Source organism: Tachyglossus aculeatus, chromosome X1, assembly GCF_015852505.1.
Source record: "Tachyglossus aculeatus isolate mTacAcu1 chromosome X1, mTacAcu1.pri, whole genome shotgun sequence".
Lineage (NCBI taxonomy): Eukaryota > Metazoa > Chordata > Mammalia > Monotremata > Tachyglossidae > Tachyglossus > Tachyglossus aculeatus.
In genome coordinates this window covers 124,938,015-124,954,712 of record NC_052101.1, presented here as the reverse complement: position 1 = coordinate 124,954,712, position 16,698 = coordinate 124,938,015, and the positions used below count along the sequence as shown (strand labels likewise).

Below are 16,698 nucleotides of genomic sequence, written 5' to 3'. Positions count from 1 at the left end.
CCCCTTCTTTCCTCTCCCCCTCGTCCCCCTCTCCATCCCCCCGTCTTACCTCCTTCCCTTCCCCACAGCACCTGTATATATGTATATATGGTTGTACATATTTATTACTCTATTTATTTATTTATTTATTTATTTTACTTGTACATTTCTATCCTATTTTATTTTGTTGGTATGTTTGGTTCTGTTCTCTGTCTCCCCCTTTTAGACTGTGAGCCCACTGTTGGGTAGGGACTGTCTCTATGTGATGCCAATTTGTACTTCCCAAGCGCTTAGTACAGTGCTCTGCACATAGTAAGCGCTCAATAAATACGATTGATTGATTGATTGATTGTGATTCCTTCCAGCCTTAGGGGGTCCGGGATTCCTCTTGGAATCTTTCATTCCCCCCACCCACTGGGGAATCCCCCTTCTGAGAAGAGAGAGGATTGGTGGGGGCTCTGTGTCCACCATATGGGGATGATTCAACCCCAAGAGAGAGGCCTCTGGCCCCGCTTGGTGCTCTCAGTGCCTGGAGAGGTACTTCAGAAGGGGCCCAAATTCTCTTCCTCCTCCTCCTCCTCCTCCTCCTCCTCCTCTTCCTAGTGGGACTGTGTAGGGCCCCAGACAAAAGCCTTGTTTATTGTGAGAAGGAATTTGATTAGCATGGAGGAAACCTGCTTTGCCTTTTTCTCTTCTTTCTCCCCATTGAACAAGGAAAACATTCATCTCAACTGGGCCTCTCCCACAAGGGGCTTCTGGCAGCACTGCAAGGGAAACATACGGTCTGAGTTGTGCGCGGCTGTTTTAGACATTACTGGCAAGGGTTGGAGGGGCGGGGGGCGTCTGAAAGGGCCTTTTCTTTGAGGGCCTCAGAGGCTTTGGCTAGAATGGGGGCAGGGAAGCAGCCTCAGCACAGCCCCACTTCTCCCTCCTCCCTCTTTCCCCACATCTCTCACCTCACTGGCCCCCTTCTCAGGGCACCCAGGGCAGCTTGGCCTCATCACTCTACTTGAACCCCAGGAGGGTGTTGGGTAATTGGGCCACCCCTGCTTGGCCCTTTAGCCCCTCTCATGGTATAGGATTAGAGAAGTGGTGTGAATCTTTGCCATTCCCAGGTGGGAGCAAACATCCCCTCCCATCCTCCTTCCCTCCCTGATTCTGCCTGTTAGGGCCTCCCCAACTCAGAAGTTCATTCATGCATTCATTCAGTCAGTCATATTTATTGAGTGCTTACTATGTGCAAAGCACTGTACTAAGCACTTGGGAGAATACAATATGACAATAAGCAGAAACATTCCCTGCCCAAAAGATTGCAGTTGGGGGCGGGGGGGGGGGGGAGAGAGAGAGAAAGGAAGGAGAGGAAGCAGAGGAAGGAAAGGAAGGGAAGGGAAGGAAAAGGAAAGGAAAGGAGAAAAGAAATTACAAAGTCATCCAGTTTTCAGCCTGTGGTACTCATACCCCTAGTGGCCCTACCCCCAGCTTGCCAGGTGATGCCCAACCCCAGGCCCCTTAGGTCAACTGTTTCCCTAAGGGAGATGAGGACAATCTGCTGGCCAACCTGTTTGCAGTAGGTGATGTTGGCTTCTGTAAGAATAAGAAATAGGGGAATGGGGATGTTTGCTTAGTCCCCAGGACTGGGAATGTTGGTGCTGGATTTAGCAGAGGGCCGGAGCTAAGTGCCTCCCTGCTGTAGGTCTAATCTACCCTCCTGCTCCTGAGTTGGGCCAGTGAACCCAGGGTGGAAGCAGCATGGTCTAGTGGATAGAGCATGGGTTTAGGAGTCAGAAGGACCTGGGTTCTAATCTTGGCTCTGCCCTATGCCTGCTGTGTGACCTTGGGCAAATCACTTCACTTCTCTGGGCCCATTTACCTCATCTGTAAAATGGGGATTAAGAGTGTGAGCCCCATGTGAGACAGGGACTTTGTCCAATCCAATTTGCTCATATCTACCCCAGCGCTTAGAACAGTACTTGGCACGTAGTAAGTGATTAACAAGTACCATAATTATTATTATAATTATTAAAGCCAGGAGAGGGAGCATATCTGTCTCAGTCTTAAAGACCCCCCCACCACAAAGGAGATGCCATTCCCATCAGGCCTAGCTCTGGGGCTGGCCCAGTAATCCCCAGGCCCTTCAGGGGCCATGCTAGTCACTTAGGGAGTAGAAACCAGTGAAGTCCATACTGCAGAGTTTGGACTTCTGGGGCTGCCATAGCAGGCTTCAGAGATCCTCTCCCTCTCTGGGCCTCAGGCTGAACCTTAGACTCAAGAGCAGCAGCTCGGCCTAGTGGAAAGACGCCGGGCCTGGGAGTCAGGGGACCTGGGTTCTAGTCTTGGCTTCACCACTGGCCTGCTGTGTGACCTTAGGCAAGTCACTTCATTTCTCTGGACCTCCATCTCCTCATCTGTAAAGTGGGCTTAAAATCCCTATTTTCCCTCCCTTTAAAACCGTGAGCCCCATGTGGGACAGGGACTGTGTCTGACTTGATTATCTTGTATCAACCCCAATGCTTAGTAAGTGCTCAGTACCACAGTGATTATTATTATGGTTATTATTCAGGCTGTTTCCCGACTGTCCTAATGTGCTGTCCCTCTTTCAAGTCCCCACAGGTCCCCACCAGAAGCAGGTACTCCTGATTCAGCCTAACTTTGTCCCCACACCCCTACCACCTCCACCACCTGTCTACTTTCAACAGCCCTTGCAACTTTCTAATGAGCAGAAAGATTATTTCTGACCAAACTCTGCTCCGCTCTGGAGCACCAGACCATTGGAAATACATTCCAGCTCCCTACTGTGCCTGCCGAGGTAGGGGAGGGGGATCCAGAGCCCTAGTGCTGGAAGGCAGGAGAGGGCACCAGCTGAGGCCTCAGCTTTTCCCACATTTGGCTTGTCCCATGTCACCAAAAGGGGAGAGCAGAAGGAGGAAGGAAATGAAGGGTAGAGGTGGAAAGGCTTAGGGATCTCCTTGGAGAAATACAGCAGGTGAGAATCACCACCAAGATTAATCTGCCTGGAGGCAGGGGGTTGGACCAGATGAACTCTTATGCTCTCCTTCAGTTCTAAGATGTTGAGTCTCTGTCTTCCCCTCACCCTAATGAAGAAAGAGACCAGAAGGTTGGGGAGGAGTAAGGTGGAGCAGCTCAAGGGCAGAAGAGAACTCAATGATTTGGGGATCTAGAACACTAAATATTGAGTTCTGGAGTGGATGGAGCTGGGATGGTGGGCGTCTTTGCTTCCCTCAACTGTCCATCTACCTATCTGTCTGTCAGTCTCCACCACTGCATTGTAAGCTCCTTGAGGGCAGGGGTTGTGTCTAGCAACTATATTCTATTTAACTTTCCCTCCAGTGCTTAGTACAGGGCTCTGCACAGCAATACAATTGATTGACCATCCCCCCTCCCTGCTACCTTTCTTTCCCTTCTTTTTGTTTCATGGTATTTGTTAAGCACTTACTATGTGCCAGGCTCTGTACTGAGCACTGGGGTAGATACAAAATAATCAGGTTGGTCACAGTCCATGTCCCACATAGGGCTCACAGTCTTAATCCCCATTTGATAGTTGAGGTAACTGAGACTCAGATAAGTCAATAATAATAATGATGGAATTTGTTAAGTGCTTACTATGTGCAAAGCACTGTTCTAAGCGCTGGGGGGGGATACAAGGTGATCAGGTTGTCCCATGTGGGGTTTGCAGTCTTAATCCCCATTTTACAGATGAGGTAAATTGAGGCTCAGGGAAGTTAGGAGACTTGCCCAAGGTCACACAGCAGACATGTGGGGGAGTCGGGATTAGAGCCCATGACCTCTGACTCCCAAGCCTGTGCTCTTTCCACTGAACCATGCTACTTTTCTAAGTGACTTCTCTAAGTCAAGTGACTGGCCCAAGGTCACACAGCAGGCAAGTGGCAGAACTGGGATTAGAACCCAGGTCATTTGACTCCTAGGCCTGTGCTCTTTCCACTAGGCAACATTGCTTCCTTTGAAGTCCATATTATCTGCCTCTACCACCCACTCCAGTTACTAGTCACAGTCACCTATCACCCCTCAGCCCCTCATCCAATTTTCTGAACCATTTTGATTCCTTTATCACATTCCTTCCCTCTTTCTCCATCCCTACATTGATCCTGGGGACTTCAGTATCCACATGGTTGTTCCGACCATGTTTCCGCCGCCCACTTCCTCTCACTCCTCAACTCCACTGACCTCCTGCTTCCCCCCACCTCACCCACTCACCAACTAGGAAACACACTTGATCTCATCATCTCTAGTCACTGTACAATCTGTACCCTCACCAACTCCAAAATCCACTCTCCAACAACAACATCCTCAACTGCCTTCTGTCCCCCACACACCCTCCCCTCAAACTTCCCTGTTTCCCCAAAGAGACCTCCAATCTTTTGACCATTTCCAATTTTCTAAATTCATCATGCTCCATTTGTTCTCCATATGAAAGTACCATCTCTTGACACCAAACTAGACATCCTAAACACCACCTCCTCCACTGACATCAATCCCTTGCTCCCCTGTCCTTCCACCAATCTCTTACCACTAATCCTCCGCCCTGGATCACCTCCAAGGTATGCCTCTTCTGCACCTGTTCTTGAGCTGTGGAGCTCTGTTGGGAGAAATCCAGACATCAGGCTGACTTCACCCATCTCAAGTTTATCCTCATCTGCTTTAACTCTTTCATTTCCTCCACCCAGCAATAATAATACTCTTTCCTTATTGTCTCCCATACCCATCACCTGCACCAGCTGTTCCAGACATTTAACTCCCTCCTCAAGCCCCTTGTCCCCCAACCCCCTCACCCATTTCTTGCCTCTAATGACTCAGCTCTGTACCTAACTGATAAAATTGTATCCATCAGGCATGATCTCCCTAAAATCTCTCCTGCTCTTCTCCAGTCCCTCCCTTCTCCCCTCTTGGACTCTCCTATCTTTTCCAGCAGTATCTAAAGAGGATACTGCTTCCATTCAAAATCTACCCCCTCCATCTTGCCTCTGACCCCATACCTTCACACCTTATCAAAACACTTCCCCCTCCCTTCTTCCCTCCCCGACCACCATCCTTAACTGTTCACTTTCTAATGGCTTCTTCCCCACTGCTTTCAAGCATGCTCACGTATCCCCTATCCTAAAAAAAACCTCCAGTGACCCCACGGCTCCCTCTAGTTATCACCCCATTTACTCTTTGAGCGAGTAGTCTATACCCACTGCCTCCACTTCCACTCCTTCAATTCTCTCCTTGACTCCCTTCAATCTGGCTTCAGCCCTCTTTGATTCATGGAAACGGCTCTCTGTAAGGTCACCAATGACATTTTTCTTGCCAAATCTGATGGTCTCTGTCTTCCTCGACCTCTCAGCTGCTTTCAGCACTGTGAACCACCTCCTTCTCCTTGAAATATTATCCAACCTTGGCTTCACTAGCACTGTCCTCTCCTCATTCTCCTCCTATCTCTCTGGCCTCTCCTCAGTCTCTTTCACAGGCTCCTCCTTTGCCTCCCACCCTAACTGTGGGAGTCCCTCGAGGCTCTGTTCTGTTTCCTGTCTATTCTCCCTTGAAGAACTCCACTCCTATGGCTTCAACTACCATTTCTATGCGGGTGATTCCCAAATTTACCTCTCTAGTCCTGACTTCTCTCCTTCTCAGCACCTAGAACAGTGCTTGGCACATAGTAAGCACTTAACAAATACCATTATTATTATTATTTTTATTATTCTCTGCAGTCTTACATTTCCTCCTGCCTTTAGGATATCTCTACTTAGATGTCCCGCCAACACCTCAGACTTCACATGTCCTAAACAGAACTCCTCAAATTCTCACCCAAACCCTGTCCTCCTCCTGCCTTTCCCATCACTGTAGACAACATCACTATCCTCCCTGTTTCACAAGCCTATAACCTTGGCATTATCTCCGACTCATCTCTTTCATTCAGTGTCACCAAATCCTGTTGGTTCAACCTTCACAACGTGGCTAGAATCTGCCCTTTCCTTTCCACACAAATTGCAACTATGCTGATCCAAGCACTTATCCTATCCCTTCTCGACTACTGGATCAGCCTCTTCACTGACCTCCCTGCCTCCAATCTCTCCCCTCTCCAGTCCATATTTCACTCTAGTGTCTGGAGAATTTTTCTAAAAACTATTTCTGCACACATCTCCCCACTCCTCAAAAATCCCCAGTAGTAGCCCATCCGCCTCTATATCAAACAGAAACTCCTTACCACTGGCTTTAAAGCACTCACTCAGCTCACCCCCTCCTTCCTTACCTCACTGATCTCCCACTACAACCCAGCCCACACACTTGGTTGCTTTAATGCCAGCCTATTTACTGTACCTCAATCTCATCTCTCTTGCTGTCGGCTCCTTGCTCCCATCCTCACTCTGGCCTAGAGCTCCCTACTCCTTCATATCTGAGAAACCACCATTTTCCACACCTTCAAAACCTTATTATTCATTCATTCAATCGTATTTATTGAGCATTTACTGTGTGCAGAGCACTGTACTAAGTGCTTGGGAAGTACAAGTTGGCAACATATAGAGACAGTCCCTTCCCAACAGCAGGCTCACGGTCTAGAAGAGGGCCTTCCCCACTTAAGCCCTCTTTTCTCCTACTCGCTCTCCCTTCAGCGTCATCTGTGCATTTGGATCTGTACCCTTTAAGCACTTGATAGTCATTCCACTTTCAGCCCCTCAGCAGTTATGTACATATCCGTAATTTATTTATATATATTAATGTCCATCTCCCCCCTGTGGGCAAGGAATGTGTTTATCAACTCTGTACTGTAGTCTACTCTCCCAAATGCTTAATACAGTGCTCTGCACACAGTAAACACACAATAAATACCACTGATTGATTGATTGATTGGCCATGTGTGTCTTACCCCTCCCCAGATTACCGCACAGGACCTTGCTTCAGCCAAGTCAACAACCAGATGTGCCAGGGACAGCTGAGCGGCATCGTCTGCACCAAGACCATGTGCTGTGCCACCATTGGGAGAGCCTGGGGCCACCCCTGTGAGATGTGCCCAGCGCAGCCACACCCCTGCCGTCGTGGCTTCATCCCCAACATCCGAACCGGGGCCTGCCAGGGTGAGGCAGTAGGACCTCGCCGAGGGGACTGGGAAAATGGCTTGGGAAGGGTTCTCTGAGGAGGCCCTGGGGGTGACAGAGAAGATTTGGCTGGGCGGGAGGCACTCGGGTGGGTTCAGAGCTGGAGGGACATGCCCCCCTCTCCACATTTCCCATTGAAGAATCCCTCCCGATGCTCTCAAAGCTCCCTGGGAAGGTGGCTCTGCTCTGGGCCCATCCCTTGTCCACCTCATGCTCAGCTCTGCCCCTCACCACTGGCTTCATTTCCTCCCACAGATGTGGATGAGTGCCAAGCCATCCCCGGCCTGTGCCAGGGGGGGAACTGCATCAACACTGTGGGCTCTTATGAGTGTAAATGCCCCGCAGGCCACAGGCAGAGCGAGACCAGCCACAAGTGTGAAGGTAAGGAGGTTGGGGAAAGCCAGCTCCCACAAGGTCAACTTCGCCAGCCTAATGCTCTGCTGGCAGCATGGGCAGGGGAGACAGATGGCCCTTGCCAGCCCTGAGGTACCCTGCCAAGTGAGCCGGGCTCAGCCCCTGGGAAAGCTCCAACCTGCCTCGGATTTCTGGTGGTGGGGGAGGCACAAGTGTTCACTCATATCCTTCAGTGAGCCTGGGCTGTGCCCACAGGCGTATGCCAGTGGAGTCCTGAGGGTGGGGCAGCTCATTCCAGTGAGGGAGCTCTCAGCTGAAGGCATCTTGAGTGAAGAAGTGACTTTGCTCATCCCCATCTATCTCATAGGGGCCAACTGGTGCTCCTCCCACTCCGGCACCCACCCGCGTCCTGGGCAGTGGCCTGATTGGCAATCATGTGCCAGGTCTCTCAGGTCCCAGGCTGTCCAGTCTGGCCTCTGAGCTCTGTTCTTGGGCTCCTTGTCCTTCCTGGCAGAGAGGGTTGTTACGCACACCCCAGATTGGGAGGCTTCATGCGGGAACTCTAAGAACAAGATTCCCCCTTTGTCCAACTCAGGAGTGGTCTTGCCTGGAGACAGCGGGATGGACCAGATGGGCCCCTGAGGGTGCCGGTGAGGGGTGGGAAGACAAGGTGGTGAGGTCAAATTGTGTCATCCAAATGCAAGGATGGTGGCACCGTGAGACATCTGGTCACTTTCTGAGGGTGGAGGCCCAGTTTTCACATCAGAGTCCCAGTGCCCACAGCTTCCAACAGCCAGAGCAGGGACTCCGTTGGAGGCTCCATGGTAGCACATCCCAAGATTGCCTTGGAATTTGCTGCCACCATCCCATGACTGTTAGATTTGGACACCCCAAAAGGCACGGGAAACTTTATGAGGGTAGTGGGAGGGGAGGGGAACAGGGGGCATTCAGCCCTCCAGTCTGGCAACCCAAGGGCTGGCTACTGAGCCTTGGAAGAATGCCAGATGCCCAGTCCCCTCTCTCAGATGGCAAGTAGCAACCCCAACACACACAGAGAGCTCACAGGGACTGTCTTTGGTCCTACACAGGGAAACAGTATTACTGGGATATAATTGTTTCATCTGCTGCTGAAGCAGTAGACTGCAAAATCTCAAACCAGATCCAGAAATACGTGCCCTGTCCCTGCCCTGCCCACGCACTTGTCCTGAGTCTAAACCCAGGTCTTCCCCCTCCCCCATCTCACCCCTGAAACATCACTCTCCTTCCACGGGAAGCTCCTCTGTGGTCATGCCATCCCCAGGCCCTTCCCTGGCCATTCACCCTGCTGACCTGGGTGAAATGCCTTTTTATCAAAGACCTTCACTTCCAGAAGCCTGGCCGCAATGGGGTCCCTCCTGGCTCTGGGGGGATTTCCCTCCTTTTCTGGTGCCCAAATCCCAGCCTGCCTCCTGGCCCTGTTCCTCCCCAGTCACTGGCTGTGGCCCCATGATGTCAGTGGGTGATTGATGTCCCAGGCCAATAGCTCCCACTGCAAGAGGGGCCTGAGGAGAGAGAGCAGTTTCTTCCTTCCATACAGTATGTGACACTTGGCACCAACTTATAAGGCTGAAGCCTAGGGACACATCTGGGTTCCTCTGGACTCTCAGAAGGGCTCCCTCCTCCCCTCGAACATCCTGCTCCTAGCCTCTTCACTCCCAACAAATGCAGGACTGCCTCCTGGTCCATTCATTTCTGGGGATTGTCTGAGCTTTTGCCTGGCAGCAATCTGAATCTTTCCCAGTGGGGTTCCGGGGAGATGGGTGCCTCCCTGGCTGCCAGCAAGCATGGACTAGTGCTGTGAGATGAGCACAGGGAGTGACAGTGGCAGCAGTGGGGAGGGGGAGGAAGCAAAGGGGAAGAAGGAGGGAGGAGGGGTTGCTTATTCCCAAACCCCTGAAAATGGGCTCCAGGAGTCCACTTGGGGAGCGAGGCTTGCTGTTCTGCAGTGCCGGCTCGGCACCGGGAAGAGGTCATCTAGTCCAGCTTCCTGCCTCCATCCTCCATTCTTCTTTTTAAATGTCTCCAGGGATGAAGACTTCACACTCTCCCTCAGTCACTTGCTCCTGGGTCAAATTCCTCGACCAGCAGTCAGGACAGTTTTCCGTAGGTCAATCCCAACTCCCTCCTGCTGCAAAACTAGGATGTTGTCAGACTAGAAGTGGTGAGGACTGTCTAGTCCATATTCTTTATTTCGGTGGGGAGGATCAGGGGAAGGTACTTCCCCAGATTCCACCTCCCTTCCTTCCTCGAGGTCTTGATGGGAAATGTCATTGGCAGCAGGAAAGGGAGGGCTGGGCCCGAGGCTGGGCTGGAGGAGAGTGACTGTGAGACTAGCCAGGGCCTTGGAGCTACTCAGGGGAAAACCCGGGGAGGCCGCCAGAAGAACATGGAACCCCCAAATATCCTGATCAGGGTGTCTCTGCTTTACTCATGCTCCTCCTTCCCCCTAGAAGGGGCTCTGATCCATTTGGAGTGGTCGCAGGATTCCGAGTCTTATCTGGGCTGAGCATCTCTCTGGAACCTCCCTCTCTGTCTCAGGCATACATACACAATCACACAGACACACATACGCACTCCATTAGGTCTTGAGGAAAAAGGAAAAGAGAGAACAGATATTTCATCCCCACTTTAGAGATGAGGAAACTGAAGCACAGAGAAGTGACTTGCCCAAGTTCACATGGCAGGCAAGCGGTAGAGCCAGAATTAGAACTTGGGTCCTGTGTCTCCCAGACCTGCACTCTTTCCACAAGGCCACACTGCTCTCTGCACCATGAGGTGCTGACACCTAGAAGTGGCATGGCCTATGGAAAGAGCACAGGCCTGGGATTCACCAGATCTAAGTTCTAATTCTGGCTCTGCCACTTGCCTGCCATGTGACCATGGGCAAGTCACTTCTCTTCTCTATGCTTCAGTTTCCTCATCTGTAAAATGGGAATTCAACACCTGTTCTCCCATCTATTTAGTCTGTGGGATAGGGACTGTGTCCAACCACATTATCTTGTATCTACCCCGTCACTTAATACAGTGCTTGGCACATAGTAAGTATTTAACAAATACCACAATTATTATTATTGATGGGGAGATAGGATTCACGCACACACATACGTGCACACTGCATAGTACCTCCCCTTGAGGGGCTGACAGTCTGGAGGGGGAGGCAGCACCCCTATCCCCCAACACACATTGTATTGCTTGCTAGGGAAAGAGAGGGAAAAAATGAGGTTACCTTGAGGGGCTGAAAGAGGGAGGAGTCAGGACATACACACGCACTCACATACGCTCACACCCTGGGCACTGGGAAGAGGGACGAGGAGAGAAGACACTCTAGTCCCTGGAGGCTGGCAGTCTGACCATCAGGACTCAAATCAATCAATCAGTCAATCAATCAATGATGTTTATTGAGCGGTTACTGTGTGTGGAGAAGCAGCGTGGCTTAGTGAAAAGAGCACAAGCTTGGGAGTCAGAGGTCGTGGGTTCTAATCCCAGCTCCACCATTTGTCCGCTGTGTGACTTTGGGCGAGTCACTTAACTTCTCTGTGCCTCAGTTACCTCATCTGTAAAATGGGGATTAAGATTGTGAGCCCCACTTGGGACAACCTGAGTATACCGTGTATCTACCCCAGCACTTAGAACAGTAAGTGCTTAATAAATACCATCATCATTATTATTATTAAGAACTTGGGAGAGTCCAGTACAGCAGAGTTGGTAGACTTGATCCCTGTCCATAAGGAGCTTTCAGCCTAAAAGGAAAGACTGACATTAAATTACAGATAGGGGAAATAATTGAGTCTAAGGATATAGACATGTGTTGTGGGGCTGGAGTGAGTATCAAAATGCCTAAGGAGCTCACAGCCAAGTGCATAGGAGACCCAGAGGGGAGGGTGAATGGAGGAAGAGGAGGAGGAGGAAGAAGCCTAGAACCCGAGGAACAGCCCTCCTGGGGTTCGGCAAACCTCCCATTCCTGACAGGCTCCTGTTTCTTCCCGGTCTAGATGTGGATGAATGCAGTACCATCTCTGGAGCCTGTGACGGGGGAGACTGCACCAACACCATGGGGAGCTATGTTTGCACCTGCCCCCGGGGCTTCATCACCAGCCCAGATGGGGCCCGCTGCCTCGGTAAGAACCAGATCTGCAGTGGCTGGGACTGAGACTTGGGGCTGGGCTGCCCGGCGGAGCCCCAATTTTTCAGGCAATGGAAAATCCAGGGCCTAGCCTGCGTGGATCCTGGAATTTCAGAAAAGGAGTCTGTGCCAGGCCTAGAGGGATTTAAAGCAGCCTTTTTCAATCAGCTTAACGGGATCCAAAACAAACAGGCAAAACCAGCAGAGCCAAGTGCCAGCCCTCACATCCAGAGACTTTGCTGCCCAGGCCTGAGAAGGGGAGAGGCTTAATTGATATTTTCACCCCAACCTCCCCGCTGCTCAGCACTGACTCTTTTCTGGAGTTCCGGGGTCGGGGGGCAGGGAGTATCTGGATGGGGCTCTCCACTCTGAGTGCGGCAACCTAGCTGGAAGCCTGATGGCCAAAGGGTCACCACACTGTTGGTGAATTCCAGGGCAGCCTCTGGCAAGGAGCCAAGGCCTCGCTGGGGAACCCCTCCAGGCCGGAGCTCTGTCACCCGCCAGTTGGGAGAGCGCCATGGCTGGGGTGATTCCGACGGGCAGGAGAGCCTCTCTGGGGAATACGCGAAGCCCTGCAGGAAAATTGTGGCTGGCCAGGGCACCGGTCCTATAGAGTCAATGCTCCTGTGGCCTCCGAGGGGCTTCCTCTCTGCCATGGGAACTGCTCAGACAATGCCAGCCCCTTGGGAGGTCATCTCGGCTGTCCTCAAAGATAAGTTTGGCTCATCTTGCCACCTTCAGGGTTTCCGTTTGCCATGGCCTCCGGCCACAATCTCCTGGCCTCGTGATGTGCGCCCCCCCCCCGCAAGCCCCTCCCCTCATCTCTGCTGCACCTCAGGCGCCCTCTCTCTTGGTCAAGTGGTTCATTCATTCATTCGGTCTAATTTAATTTGGGCACCTACTGTGTGCAGAGGGCTATACTGGTCACTTGGGCGCATGCAATAAGAATAGAAGACACAGTTCCTGCCCTTGAGGTGCTTCCAGGCTAACAGAAGAGCCTCTCTCCCCTTCTGTCAGGGTAAGGAGTGATTTCTGCTAGGCAAAAAGGGGAGAATGTGGGCTGCGCTGGTCACGGCTTCATGGAAAGGGCAAAACAGAGCTGGAGAAGGGACAGATGAGACCAACCAAGAATCCTAGGGGGTGGAGAGGCTTTGTATGAGCAGACACTGAGGAGACCAGGCTCCCTCAGTCGGGAAGGACACAAGCAGAGAGGAGGCATGACTGAAGCCTACAGAGTAAGAAAGAGGACGGGCAGGTGAAACATAGAATTGTCACCCAGGCAAGGGGGCACCCACAGAACCTGGAAAGTATTGAAAAGCAGCATGGTGTAGTGGCTCGAGCATGGGCCTGGGAGTCAGAAGGACCTGGGTTCTAATCCCAGCTCCTGTGTGGTCTGCTGTGTTGCCTTGGGCAAGTCACTTGACTTCTCTGTGCCACAGTTACCTCATCTGTAAAATGAGGATTGAGATTGTGAGCCCTATATAGAACATGGCACATGGTAAGTGCTTAACAAATACCATAATCATCATCATCATCATCGTCATTACTAGTTCCAAAATGAGCAAAAGGGGAATACTGATCAGTTCAAGAAGAATTTGGATAAATGCATGGACCAGACATTTAGGAATTAATAGAGGGCAAATTATGGATGAAGAGGGGGTGAGTTAGGTGTGATGGATGGGTGTCCAGGAGGGTCACCAACCCACAGGGCCTACAAGCATCTGGTTGTCATGGAGACAGAGCCCAGGGCTAGGCAGACTGTGCATCTGTCCCAGGAACAGGGACAGCTGATGGGCTTTCAGAATGCTGCATTGCTTTCATTCTCTGGGTCTTTCCAGCTTCTCAGAGGCTGGGAAGATGTGTCAGTGGGCAAGAAAAGACTGGAAATCTGCTGACTCTGGTGAGGATGAGGATGGTGATGATGATGAGGTTGAATAGAAGGAGTTAAGGAAGGCCCAAGGCTGGGTCCCACCTCGAATGCTTCTCCGGCACCCCACAGAAAATCCAGAATTCTCAGGCTAGATGGAACCTCCAGAGTTGGAAATATTTCCATTTGGGGGAGAAGACACGTGCCCCTCTAAGAGGGAAAAGGGGGACGTTTCAGTCCCCAGAGGCACTCGACAGTCATGCTACTGGATGACCTTTCTTATTATCTTCCTCTTGGTGCTTAGAGTCAAAAATAGTCCAGGCTGATTTAACAGTTGAGTAGAGCTCCTTGGTCTGGGGAGACGTGCTCTGTAAGGCTCAGGCAAAGTTGTCTGTCAATCTGATTAGCTAGAGTTGCTCGGTGCTCACATGGCCCTCTACGGGGCCCGATGCCAAAGTTCATCAAAAGAAGGTTCAGTCCTTGCCTGTCTCTGCTTCAAATGAAGCTTTCACCTCCACCCTACAGGCGGGCTAACGGGATGTGAAGTCACTGGGCAGAGATGGGTTTGGTGACATCGTCAAAAGCAGAGCAACTAAAATCAAATCACCTACAAACCCCAGATAATTTCCATTTCTCAGAGTTCCTGAAAGGAACAAAAATGAGGTAAACTAAGGCTTTCGACCATGTCCTCTGTGACACTTCTTTGGACAACTGGCTTTTTATAGTGGGGCTGATTTTCATTTCGTGGGGGGTCTTCAAGAATTTACTGGTTTTTGACTATTGGAATTTTGCTGTTTGACACGGGTGTGCCCGCGAAGCTTCTGGGAACCAGTGAGATCAACACGGACAGCCTAGGAAATGGGGTAAGGGATAAACCACAGGGGTAGCTGCTCCCCAAGTCCCCCATCATGAGCCCCAAGAGGCTGGGGAGGGCAGAGAAGAGGAAGTGGTGGGGGGTGGGGGGCAGGGCGGGGCAGCTGGAAACCTAAAGGAAAGTAAGGGGATCATGGGAACAGGGAAGACTTGGGATTTTGTTTTGCAGCCAAAAAGAAATACTTTCCGCCCCCTTTTTTCCTACACTTAAAAGCAGCCACCCCTGCCCCCGCCCCCCTCTGCTCCGTTCAGATGTAAGGTGAGATTTAAGGCTAAAGCAGACACTGCCCCTGAGGCCCCATTCGGGGGGGAGGGAGCGGGGGGGGGGACACGACTACGGACTCCAGATGTTTTCCTGCTTCCAGGAATACCATTCACTTTGCAGCTAGCTCCTGAGATCTGAGAGAAGACTGAGCAGCGGGTAGAGGTGGGAGGGTACCTTGCCTCTCTGCATCCTTGGGGCCTCCCTCCTTCTCTCTCCAGGCCCCTGGAATTTGGGAATCAGCATTCCCGTTATTTCCAGCCGTGGCTCCTTAGAGCTCGGCCTGATTGGGGATTAGCAGACTGTGTTCATTCATTCATTCATTCAATCGTATTTATTGAGTGCTTTCTGTGTGCAGAGCACTGTACTAAGCGCTTAGGAAGTACAAGTCAGCAGCACATAGAGACAGTCCCTACCCAACAGCGGGCTCACAGTCTAGAAGGGGGAGACAGACAACAAAACAAAATATATTAACAAAATAAAATAAATAGAATAAATATGTACAAATAAAATAAATACATAAACAGAGTAATAAATATGTGCAAACATATATACATATATACAGGTGCTGTGGAGAGGGGAAGGAGGTAAGGCGGGGAGGAGGGGGAGAGGAAGGAGGGGGCTCAGTCTGGGAAGGCCTCCTGGAGGAGGTGAGCTCTCAGTAGGGCTTTGAAGGGAGGAAGAGAGCTAGCTTGGCAGATGTGCAGAGGGAGGGCATTCCAGGCCAGGGGGATGACGTGGGCGGGGGGTCGACATCGGGACAGACAAGAACGAGGCACAGTGAGGAGATTAGCAGCAGAGGAGCGGAGGTTGCGGGCTGGGCTGTAGAAGGAGAGAAGGGAGGTGAGGTAGGAGGGGGCGAGGTGATGGAGAGCCTTGAAGCCCAGGGTGAGGAGTTTTTGCCTGATGCGTAGGTTGATTGGTAGCAGTGTGACTCAATGGAAAGAGCCCGGGCTTGGGAGTCAGAGGTTATGGGTTCTAATCCCAGCTCCACCACTTGTCAGCTGTGTGACTTTGGGCAAGTCACTTCACTTCTCTGTGCCTTAGTTACCTCATCTGTAAAATGGGGATTAAGACTGTGAGCCCCATGTGGGACAATCTAATTACCTTGTATCCCCCCCAGCGCTTAGAACAGTGCTTTGCACATAGTAAGTGCTTAACAAATGCTATTATTATTATTATTATTATTATTATTATTATTATTATTATTAGCCACTGGAGATTTTTGAGGAGGGGAGTAACATGCCCAGGGCTTTTCTGCACAAAGACGATCCGGGCAGCGGCGTGAAGTATGGATTGAAGTGGGGAGAAACAGGAGGATGTGATACTTGATTAAATTAGGTCCTCTTCCCCAGCTGGTTTCTCTCTCCACCAATCAATCAATCAATTGTATTTATTGAGCACTTACTGTGTGCAGAGCACTGTACTAAGCACTTGGGAAGTACAGGTTGGCAACATATAGAGACAGTCCCTACCCAACAGTGGGCTCACAGTCTAGAAGGGGGAGACAGAGAACAAAACCAAACATATTAACAAAATAAAATAAATAGAATAGATATGTACAAGTAAAATAGATAGAGTAATAAATATGTACAAACATATATACATATATACAGGTGCTGTGAGGAAGGGAAGGAGGTAAGATGGGGGGAATGGAGAGGGGGACGAGGGGGAGAGGAAGGAGGGGGCTCAGTCTGGGAAGGCCTCCTGGAGGAGGTGAGCTCTCAGTAGGGCCTTGAAGGGAGGGAGAGAGCTAGCTTGGCAGTTGTTGGGAGGGAGGGCATTCCAGGCCAGGGGGATGACGTGGGCCGGGGGTCGACCCAGGCGAGAACGAGGCACGGTGAGGAGATTAGCGGCAGAGGAGCGGAGGGAGCAGGCTGGGCTGTAGAAGGAGAGAAGGGAGGTGAGGTAGGAGGGGGCGAGGTGATGGAGAGCCTTGAAGCCCAGGGTGAGGATTTTCTGCCTGATGCGCAGATTGATTGGTAGCCACTGGAGATTTTTGAGGAGGCCTGCAGCCCCAGCTGTCTGTCACTTGCTTCCTGAGTGGGACATCTGTCTGAAAGCCCACGGATTTCAGAGGCCTCCCCTC

General features: G+C 51.2%; 1 protein-coding gene across 1 annotated transcript in view; it reads left to right on the top strand.

Annotated features, from left to right (window-relative positions):
- The window catches only part of FBN3 (fibrillin 3), a 96,819-nt gene that overhangs the window by 33,254 nt on the left and 46,867 nt on the right, over positions 1 to 16,698 (top strand). Inside the window, exons 6-8 of the mRNA XM_038739886.1 lie at positions 6,873 to 7,070; positions 7,347 to 7,472; positions 11,477 to 11,602. Coding sequence (XP_038595814.1) covers positions 6,873 to 7,070; positions 7,347 to 7,472; positions 11,477 to 11,602 — 450 coding nt within the window. The remainder of the gene's footprint in view (positions 1 to 6,872; positions 7,071 to 7,346; positions 7,473 to 11,476; positions 11,603 to 16,698) is intronic.